The following is an 11,903-nucleotide window of genomic DNA, read 5'->3' on the forward strand; positions in this document are numbered from 1 at the left end:
AGGGATCTGTAGACAGCGAGGACACAAAGCACCCACACACCCACCAAAGTCTTTCACACCTCCAATGTTCACTCTTCTTAGGCAATCCATAACTTCAAAATAATTACAAGCATTCAAAGGATAAAAAAACACATTCAGACTTGGCAGTCAGTAGGTTAAAAGCAAAATCTCCTCACTTGATGGCAGCCAAAGAAAAAGTGCTTGTTAATGGCAGGTGAATATATGTTCCCCCACTCACCTTTCTGCCACTAGTTGCCTACCTAGTTACAAAGTTTCAGGAATGATGACACCTCAATTTTCAGTTAGTCATTATAACATTTTCTTAACCTTGATCACTCCTAGCTATGCCCCCTATCCTAAGACTTGGGTGGTGAGTGTTGTCCTATTTCTCTTGTTTTTCTTAGTTACTATCCTCTTCCCTGGTTTTTCTAACTGGCAAAGATACCCACAGATGAGATCTGTCCCACCTTCATCTCCTAGCTGACCCAAACTCGATCAGCATTTAAAAGAACTGTTCAACATAACTAAGTTATCCTTACAAACTGCAAATAACCTGTAAATATAGTCATCATCCTACTTACAGATATTCATGTTATGAACAATCACTGATACGAACAGACAGGGTCACAAGTTAAAATTGTGTTTGAAGCGCTCCCCTCTGCCACTCGTAAGTTCAAATTTTGGTGTGCACGCCTATTCTGTATACTAAGAATTTTTGCCTCACAAGGAAGAAGAAGAACCTGTTCCTTTAACCCCTTCACTGATTATCCTCAGTATTCTCGTGATTTACTACCATGTATTCTTTTTACAATCATGGGAATACTTGTTCATACTCATAAAATATTTCTATTTATTTCTATCTTCCCGATTTCACTCGTTCTTTCAAGAATTCCGGTTTTCTATATTTCCTTTCTAATGGGAAATGTTTAGTAAGCATTTTGACCATGGGTATTGTTTACTTTCTAAACATCTAATGTCTTGCAAAATTTCCTCAAAGTTCATAACTTTCACAGCATACAAAAAATCCTAAATTTTGAATGCTACAAGAATCTAAATTTTATTTTCTTCTTTTTACCTTTCTAACATTAACATCCAAGCAATTCTTTATAATACAGTCGACCCTCATTGAGATGGACTAATAGGGGGGCCAGGGTGTCCGTCTTAGCCAATAGTCCGGTTTAACCGGCAATATCTACATATATACCTATAAATATACTGTATTGCATTATTTTTATAAAGAGTATGAATAATAAACCAATGTAGAAATGTTTGAATTAAAGCTCATGGTAGAAGATGAAAAATGAAGAATAAAACACGATAAAAATGATAGAATTCAGCCACATTTGTAGATGCCTAGGCCAAGACATGAATACATAATTGTTCAGTAAAAAGAAGTGGAATCTCTAAAATGAAAGGTAAAATAATGAAATTTAGATTATAGGTACACAATTCTTTACCCGAAATCCTCAGGGCCAGATGTGCATCGGTTTTTGGAATTTTTCGGATTTCGGAACTTTGGGGTCAGGAGCATAATCAAACGTCACTATTGCAGCAAAACATTTCTTTCCCTTTTTTTATGTTTTTTTCATTTTAGTTATTTAGTCATTATAGTTTATTATCATTTATATATAATACACTGTTAAATGAATGTGAGATAATTAAGATCATCAGTAATAAAATAGCGGGACAATTAAGACCATAAGTTCACTAACACATTTGTTTTCAACAAAAACATTCCGTAAATTGCAAATATAAACATGATCAAAATAATTGTAATTCAACTTGTGAAATTTAACAATAAAACTTTAAAATACATTTCACCATATCGATCTTGGAGAGGATTGTTTTTTATTGTTACTAATGTCGTCATCAGTTTGCAGTCGTAAATCTGAGGACAGTCCAGGAATCAGAATCACAAGTGATAACGCATCACCACGACAGACTGTCGTGGGACTTTTCATACCACTATATCAAAGTTAAAATTATTGATGAATTCTTGTTCTCATAAAGAAATAATTATATAAAGCAAATTATCGAGTACTTTTTGCCATCAGCAGTCAAATAATCATGATCAGGGCAACGTTCAAACTTAGTGCTATCATAACGTATGTCTATAAATAGAACAGAAGTAGTGAGGGCAGTCATTGGCTAGCAGATCTTCATGGCAACCAGCCAGCCAATCAGGTTTTAGCTGTACTCTATCTGAGAAAGAAAGTTTTGCTCAGAGAAGCTCATGATGACATAAGTGCCTGTGTTTTGAATACTATACGTAGTTTTTAATAGTGTGTGTATTTTACTGATTTCATGAAGAATAGAACGAGTTCCTTCTTATTACTTTGAGTGCAAAATTGTTGGTTCAGAGATTCTTCAGCAACAGGATATTTTTTTTTTGCTTCAGAAGGTATTTACAACACTGCTCGTTGACATACCTTTCAAACAAAATTCTTCTTTTTAATCTCTCGAAGATAGAATTACACTGCATAGAGGGAACTCCAAGTATTGTTCAGTAACTCAGCTTTTTTCTTCATAAAGTTTACCTTTGCCATGTTTTTTCCTTCCTAAAAAAACATACAAAGCATCGTACTGTAGCTGCCAGTCAGGCAGCAGATAGGTAAAACTGTTAATGCTCAGCGACTGGCTATAAAACTTGTTACCTTTCCAGACAATAACATTTCTTAATGACGGTACTTACTGTGCACAAGTTAAATTGGTTACAAGTTAAAACCATTTCAGTTTAGTACAATATAAATACAGAACAGTACCTATAAAATAAAAACATAAATAAAGAGGAAAATGGTATGCAACCAGCGGAGGAACAGTAACTATCTTAAATCGCGGTCGAACATTGCGTATTTTAAGTCGGCTGACCCTCTTCTATGTACATCTTATCCAATATCCGGATTAACGAGGTCCAGTTTAACAAGGGTCGACTGTACTGCAAGATTTAAAAATGTACAGTGAAAATAGTAAAATTTATGGCTCGCGAGTTAACTCGTAAACGTAAACCTGACATATTTCAAAGTTTAATAGCTTCTAGTTTTAATTTTTCAACAAAAATTATGCACTACATTTTAAAACCAACTTACAAACAATTCAAGATACGAACAGCCGTCTGGAATGTAAATCATTTGTAAGTTGGGTAGTGACTGTACTACACTTTTCCTTCTCATTATTTTATGATACAACAGTTGCCTGAAATGAAAGTTCCATTTAATCTTCTCCTATAATCTCCAAAACCACAACCAAAATCTGGAGAGGAGCAATGTAGTAAAAACGGTCATCTATAATGGTAGATGAACCAAGGACCCCACCATAATAAAGGGTGTCTCACACTTTTCATAACCATTTCACTCAACTGCACTATGAAACTGACTTGGACCAAGTGTAATGGACGTAGCAAACATTACAGGTTTTCGATCCAAGGTAAAGAAAATATACAAATGAGGGTGAGACAGGAGACTTGTACTACCACTTCACCTATCATTAATATGCAACCAGATACTCAGTCTACTGCCTTTGAATGTAAGAAAAATACGTTTTTAATCTGCAGTAATACTGTGTCTTCCAAACCCTTCTGATGCAGCATAAGTTCAAAACACCAACATGTTGACCCCAAAGTGTTACTAAAACATCTCAAGGAAAAAACACAGCTTAAGCAATCATCCAAGACTATACTTCAAAAGGAAAAGGTGGTACAAACATTGCAACAACCTAAACATCAGAAGGTCATGAACCAGAAACAGTGAATTCCAATGTCCCCTGGTACCTACAGTTACATATTCCTCCTAACATTGGTCTCTCTTAGCTGTCTAACTACTTTACCTTGCCTTAATTTTCACCTTTCCTTTAAAAGAAAATTCCAAATGAGTTTATACATGATTCAATGGTCTTATTTGAACTACTTAATAACAAAACTCCTACAAGATCCCTTCCCTAATAAAGACACAAACCACCCCAAGATGTTCTAGTTGTAATACAAAACAATATTAAGGGGACCAGAAAGCATATCTGCATATAAACAAACAACACTTCCCTAAAAATGAAAATTGTTAATACAAGTATGAACAAATCTGAACCCCAAAAAGGATACTTGCAGTATGATGGTAAAACAAAAATAATTCAATTACAGTCAACTAATATCCACAGAAAAAACACAAAACTAAAACACTTGCACAAGGATGAAAAAATGGATACATTCACAACAAACAGCTAAAAAACTGTTGGTAAACTGCATTTAAGACTGCCAAAGTCCCTAGTATGGAGAAAACACAAAACCTTACTTTGGTCAACAGGGAAAATAAAAAAAACTCACAAACACATACCTTTCCCAACACCAAGAATAAATAAGGTATTTTCATTAAGAAACATAATGGAACAACATCTGGATCCATCGCAAACTCTAGTCAGCTCTCCCCTGACCTACATCAAATGCATACGACATGCACCACATGAATCTATCTATAAGTTTTTGAGGTATCTTGTGGATGGACAAACAGACAGACAAACACACAGATGGATCAACAAGTCGTTTTCATCCAACTGATAAAAAAAGGAATTGCATTTTAGCCAATATTGCTGAAATTGATTTTTCAATGATTTTGTGGGTATTTCTGTATTTTCTGGCCTCACGAAATGTGTCTGATTAAGTTATCTTTTACCTGAGAGATTAATTTAAAAAGTAGTTCCGCAATACTAACAAGCCACAACCCTGCTCTTCTAGAATCAATACAGGAGGAGGCTAATTGACAATGAATAAAATTTTATTAAAATAAAAAGTGAAGTTCCTCATTTCATCATCACATCATTATCATCATTGCTTCCAACACTATATGAGGTTTTTGGCCTAAAAAGGAACAAAAACAAACACAAAAATTACTTGATTTGATTCAAAAGGGGAAAAAACAGAACATTCATACAAAATAATGCTTGTCTGGTCATCAGATTTACATCCTACCATGGCAACATAAATCTCTCATATATTATGTTGAGAAAATGTTGACAAAAAATATAATGGTCTCTTAACCCTCTAACACCGAGCCTTCTATTTACAAAAACGTCTCCCGTATGCGGCGGCATTTGGGAGTTAGCGTCGAAGCGGAAAAAAAGTTTTTTTCAAAAAATCACAGCACGCTTAGTTTTTAAGATTAAGAGTTCATTTTTGGCTCCTTTTTTTGTCATTGCCTGAAGTTTAGTATGCAACCATCAGAAATGAAAAAAGATATCATTATCATATATAAATATTGAAATATATGACATTTTCATATATAATTTTAAACAAATCGCTGTGAGCAAACCCGGTTAAAGCTAACGGGTTATTTTTTTCTTTGTACTGTACACTAAAATTTTGGTATATAACAAATTGTAAAACGATCAAAGCAACACAGAGAAATATTATCACAAAATGATGCATGAATTAAATAACGCCGGACATAAAAAAATTTTTGTTCAAAATTCACCATAAATCAAAATATTGTGCTAGAGACTTCCCGTTTGTTGAAAAATGAAGCTAATTGATTGAATATTACTAGACTGTAAGTGTTTTAGCTTACAATTGCAGTTTTCGACCATTTCGGTCGAGTTAAAGTTGACCGAAGGTCAAATTTTTTCTATTAATCGTGATTTATATGAAAATATTTCAAAACTGATAAAAGCTAAAACCATGAGTTATTTTCTGTTGTATTCTACATGAAATTGTGCATTTTCATATATAAAAAGTTTATGTAACGACTAATATAAAACGGTGCAAAAATTACGACAACGTGACGAAAAAATTTCCGAGATGTTCGGCCGAGTTACCGCACGGACGTAAGGAAAATGTTTTTAAAAAATTCACCATAAATCGAAATATTGTGCTAGAGACTTCCAATTTATTGCAAAATGAAGGTAAATGACTGAATATTACTAGAATGTAAGAGTTTTAGCTTACAATTGCGTTTTCGACCATTTCGGTCGAGTTAAAGTTGACCGAAGATTGAAATTTTGCTTATCGTGATTTATGTGAAAATATTTCAAAACTGATAAAAGCTACAACCATGAGTTATTTTCTGTTGTATTCTACATGAAATTGCGCACATTTTCATATATAAAAGTTTATGTAACGACTAATGTAAAACGATGCAAACATTACGACAACGTAACGAAAGAATTTCAAGATGTTGGCCCGAGTTACCAAAAGTTTTTTTCAGAAATTTACCATAAATCGAAATATTGTGCTAGAGACTTCCAGTTTGTTGCAAAATGAAGGGACATGATTGAATATTACTAGAATATGAGAGTTTTAGCTTATAATTGCATTTTTACCATTTCGGTTGAGTTAAAGTTGACCGAAGGTTGAAATTTTAGCAGTTATCGTGATTTATATAAAATATTTCAAACTGATAAAAGCTACAACCATGAGTTATTTTCTGTTGTATTCTACATGAAATTGCACACATTTCCATATATAAAACTTTATGTAACGATTAATATAAAGCGGTGCAAACATTACGACAACGTGTGAAAAAGAATTTCTGGCGCGGACATAAGGAAAAAGTTTTTCAAAAAAAATTCACCATAAATCGAAATATTGTGCTAGAGACTTCCAATTTGTTGCAAAATCAAGGTAAATGATTGAATATTACTAAATGTAGAGTTTTAGCTTAAAATTGCGTTTTTACCATTTCGTCGAGTCAAACAAGGTTGAAATTTTGGCAGTTATCGTGATTTATATGAAAATATTTCCAAACTGATAAAAGCTACAACCATGGGTTGTATTTTGTTGTATTTTACATGAAATTGCACACATTTTCATATATAAAACTTTATGTAACAGCTAATATAAAACAGTGCAAAAATTACGACAAAATGACGAAAGAATTTCTGAAATTTTCGGCTGAGTTACAGCGGACGCGGACGTAAGGGAAAAGTTTTTTTAAAAATTCACCATAAATCGAAATATTGTGCTAGAGACTTCCAATTTGCTGCAAAATGAAGGTATGTGATTGAATATTACTAGAATGTAAGAGTTTTAGCTTACAATTGCGTTTTTCAACCATTTCGGTCGAGTCAAAGTTGACAGAAGGTTGAAATTTTTTGTAGTCAACGTACGGTACATCCACTCGGCACCCAACAGACAATTTTAGTCGACGTATGATACATCCAGTCGGCGTTTAAGGGTTAATCAATGATAACCTTAAATTCTGATATATCATAGCAGTGATACATGATTCTGACAACAAAACCCCATGCTACAAACAATATGAAATCCACTAAAAATCTGAATATTTAAGATAAGTCATTTTATCTCATTGCTGGCTAAAATATTTTTAAACACACGACAACAAAGTTACACCACCTATCATATGCAAATACCACTTTACAGGCATATACTATCAAGGTAAAGTTACAAATAATATAATTTAAATGATAAATAAATGCACAGACTATTTATGCTTCATAATAATGCCATAAAAAATAAGTAAATAAAGAACTTTAATCTCAAGACCAAACGTGTTGGGGCCTAAAACTGAAACTAGTATTTTCCCAAAAACAATACCTACAATACAGTATATACAATGAAGAGGATGAATTACCTAGATTCTAATTTAAAATACCTTTATGTATTCAACATACAGTACGGACTATAAGACATTTCCATGTTTCATGATGCTGTCTACTATATAGCACTTGTATATACTCTCTTAATGAACACAAGAGACGAATTCAAAACTCAGTAGAAAAATATACAGAAACAAATACAGGCAGTCCCTGGTTTTACGACCGGGTCAGGCTTACGATGTTCGAGGTTCCGACGCTTTTCAAATATGTTCATCAGAAATTATTTTCCGGTTTACGACGCATGTTCGGGGTTATGATGAATTGTACACTGATCCAATGGAAGAAATATGGCTCCAAAACGGCAGAATAATAAAAATTTGGAGGTTTTTTGATGAAAAACTCAATGAATATGCAGTTTACATAATTTTCAATAAAAGCATTAAATGTAAGGTTTTCTTAGGATTTTTGACGATTTTTGACAATTTTTCGGTTTACAATTATTTTTGGTTTACATGGCGTAAAAACAAAACCCCCGTCTTAAACCAGTTTTGCTAGAAAAATAATTACTTAAAAAATAATTTAAAAAATAATAAAGTAGAAAGGGATTCTTATATTTAAAGTGCTGTCATGTATTTGACTGCAGTCCTCCTAATCCACAACTTTATTTCAAAAGTAAAGTAAAAAATATCTATCCCACCCATCACTATATATCTAGCTTATCTATTTCTAGACTTCTACATTATCCACTACCAAACTCACACAACTCCAGCAACTTCAAGAAAAAAAAGAAAATGCTTTTTGATATAACTCTCAACCTTAAGAGGCCAACATTTCCTAACACTTTATGATGTCAAGACACCAATGATTCAGTTTCTACCCAAGACTACAGACTTTCACATTCTAAAGACAACTCACCAATAGGGTTTTTTTATGTACAATTTTCTCTCTAGAGCATTAATATCTTGCTGATATTTACAGAATATTCAATTTTCATCTTGCTAAAATGAAGAACAATACCAATTTACACATATTCCTTGAATAGCAGTTAGTTAATACAAGAATGTATAACAAGGTAGCCATAGGCATGCATATTGTATATGAGCTGGGACCTAAAGGAATAAAAGCTTCATCAATTTATGCTTAAAAATCCTTTCAGCAGTACCATTGTCAAGTTCATATTTACTACAAGCAATGCAATGCACATTTACAAGACAACCAAATAACTAAAGACAAAAGCCTAAATTACTAAGATGAATACTATTTCAACTACTACCAACACTAAAGTCCTATAAGGTTATGATGACAGTGTTAATAATACGATTACCATGAGTAACCATCCAATCCGTATCTAACAGCCAAGGCGAAAGTCCATAATTTGTCATTCTCCATGCAGGTAGATCTAAAAATCATGCAGGAAGTAATTATATAAGAACAGCAATCCACAAATGATATGATTAGGGGATTACAAGTGTTATCTCTGTAACAGAGAAATCAAATTATACACAATATATATATATAACAGTTACCATAGTACAATAAGCAATGCACAATGATGTTATAAGGTGAACGTTCCAATAGAAAAGCTTTCAGATTCATGCAATGCTGAAGTGTCCCAATTCAACCTCTGCTCAAATTAGGCTACCACTGGATGAACATCTCACCTGGGCTTCTTCTCCGTATGCCTACAAGTGTATTAGCTGCCTCAGCACACTCCTCTCCTACTTCAATTCCTGTATGAACTGTAGGAGCTACAGAAAGCTGGCCTCCTGCCTCCCCTGTGGAAGAGGCCATTAATCCCCCTGCTCCTCCTCCTCCCCTACTACCTCCAACTCCTTCACAGATTCTCTCACCTCCTCCACTACTTCCTCCAACAGTAGAGGATGAAGGGGAACTCTCTGGGATGGCATTGCAGGGATGATATACACCATTAACAGGAAACGCTGTGTTTTTGCAATCTGCAGAGAAAAATTTCAACTTAATAAGGTGGCTGGGCATGATGCTACTTAGGAAAAATTACATTATGTATCATACAAAACCTAAAAATAAAGACCACATAAGTTATAAATCCACAGTTTAAAGATGGAAAACTTCACTGCTAAGACAATAAGCAGAGGCATTATAAAACTGTATAATCACATTATCTGATTCTGCTCAAGTTTAAACTTTTCATTAACAACACATACCATGTTATCTAATTAGTTCATCCAGACCATTTAGGATCTACACTGTACCGTGCACTAATATACTGTATGGCTTTATATGCTAAAAATGAAAATGTAAAACATACAGCCTTTGAAAAACAAATTACTGTAGTACTGTCAAATGCATTGTATGACTGCAATCTCAATCAATCAAGTAAATACGACTGTCTTATTTGTACCATTTCTCTTATGAATATTATAAAGAAAGAAATTTAGGCTTTATGAAATAAAATTTTTTCATACAAACTCATCAATGTAATTATCAAACTCCAGTAATTTAAAAACATAACTTTTGACATTTTGAATGTGGAAGAACAGTAGCTATAAAATCAACCACTGAGTGACAGTATGCACACAGGCACCTTTTGACCCAATGGTACATAGAGACAGCCATCAAAAGAAGGGGACTGGAGGATGGCACTTCATTATGGGTTTGCAAGAAAAACTCTTATTTTACAAAATTTCAATGGTTTCACAGCAAACCAATCAAACATGATTAGCCAAAATTACAATTTAAGTGTAAAGGCACGAAATTATTTCCACCTACAGCAAGACCCAATGTATTTAGGATCCCTACAGGATGGAAAAAAAAAGGAACAAAGCTTTGAAAACTTCCAAGTGAAGCAATGGTTTGTACTGGGAATACTTCAAGTAAATGCACGAAAAAGAAACTAACCATTCAGATGGACATGGTCACTTGTAACCAAGGAGTCCACATCTCAATATGAATTATTGATTATTTAAGTGAGTAAAATAAAGCAGGGGATGCAGAGGCAACTCACTCTACTAGGGTTAATGAGCATAACAAGTAAACACCTACTCCTTATGTATAACACCTCTCAGGTAGAATTTAAATTGCTCTTAAGGTGGCTGAGATATCCAAATTCCTTTTAAGGGCTAAAGGCATCATCAGTAAGGCACCTATATTGTGAACTGTCCCTCTTAACTGAAAAAGCTTCTTCTTTACATACCCTAGGATTTGGCCTGAAAAATAACCGCTGATGTATGGCAAAAATTTATGAGACACTTTTCCTTTACTGATTTATAAATATAAAGAGCTTAGAATCATGTAATTTTAGATCTTAAAGCTTCTTGAGATGGTGCCAAACAGCTCTAACTGATCAAAGATGTTGATTGTCAGCACTGCCACTGCCATTGTAGGGATAGTGAATGAGTCAGTAAAATTATCCCATGACCCTGCTGACAGAGTCTTAACAAAAGAAATTGGAGAGAAGACCAAACCAGTATTATACCAGTATCTGGAGTTGGTGAAAGAGCATGGCATTCACTCACTTCCTGGTGGAGGCAAAACCCAGTACTGTAATGGGTCTATATAAAAAAAGTGCTCAAAGTAATTATTGTTAAGCTCTTTGGTGGCCTTTGAACCAAAAGCACCCTTCCAATTAAATACATGGCCTGGATGGTATCTGCTTCAAAATCACACTTTCTGCATAAAAATTATTAACTTCCTGAAGCATAACATACCATTTAATAACAGCATCAACAGATTTATTACTCGCAAAAGAGGCTTTTCAAATGATTCAGTATCAGCTATTTAACCTTTCGGTTTTTGTCAAGTGAGCAAAACCAGTGAGCATTAACCTCAAACCTTGAGCAATGTTCTTTTATACGGACATATCTTAAGTGAACAGTATAATACATACATTTTACTATTTATTCACGTGTGAAGTAGCATTTACTTTCACTAAAAGAGAAAAAACTAGAAATCCATATGCTCCTTTGCTCTAAGTTGCAGTCTGTGCTGATGTCTTCCATTTCTTTGAACAGTGTTTATGATGACAAACATCTAAAACATGTACTCAGAGATGGTGGCTATCAGCCAAATATTTTTGACCACAAACATCTAAAACATGTACTCAGAGATGGTGGCTACCAGCCAAATATTTTTTGACCAAAGTATCTCAATACAATGAACAATGTAACTTCAACTCTCTTGGTCACTGAAGATGCAAGATACATCATCAAAATTCAACAGTCTCTTTTTTAGTTTGCTATCTTATTCTTTGATAATACAACAATAAAGTACTAGAATTCTGCTCTAAAATGACATCACAATGGCTGTTGCATATTTAATGTTAACTTCACATACACTCAACAAAGTGAAATAATGCTATCAAATCTTTAGCTCTGGAATAAATAGGACTC

General features: G+C 33.8%; 1 protein-coding gene across 1 annotated transcript in view; it reads right to left on the minus strand.

The window, feature by feature from the left end:
- LOC136849730 (oxysterol-binding protein-related protein 9) overlaps positions 1-11,903 on the minus strand; it is a 272,256-nt gene that overhangs the window by 175,470 nt on the left and 84,883 nt on the right. The window contains exon 6 of the mRNA XM_067123106.1: positions 9,198-9,431. Within this exon, the coding sequence (XP_066979207.1) occupies positions 9,198-9,431 (234 nt within the window). The remainder of the gene's footprint in view (positions 1-9,197; positions 9,432-11,903) is intronic.

This window comes from Macrobrachium rosenbergii, chromosome 21 (assembly GCF_040412425.1).
Source record: "Macrobrachium rosenbergii isolate ZJJX-2024 chromosome 21, ASM4041242v1, whole genome shotgun sequence".
Lineage (NCBI taxonomy): Eukaryota > Metazoa > Arthropoda > Malacostraca > Decapoda > Palaemonidae > Macrobrachium > Macrobrachium rosenbergii.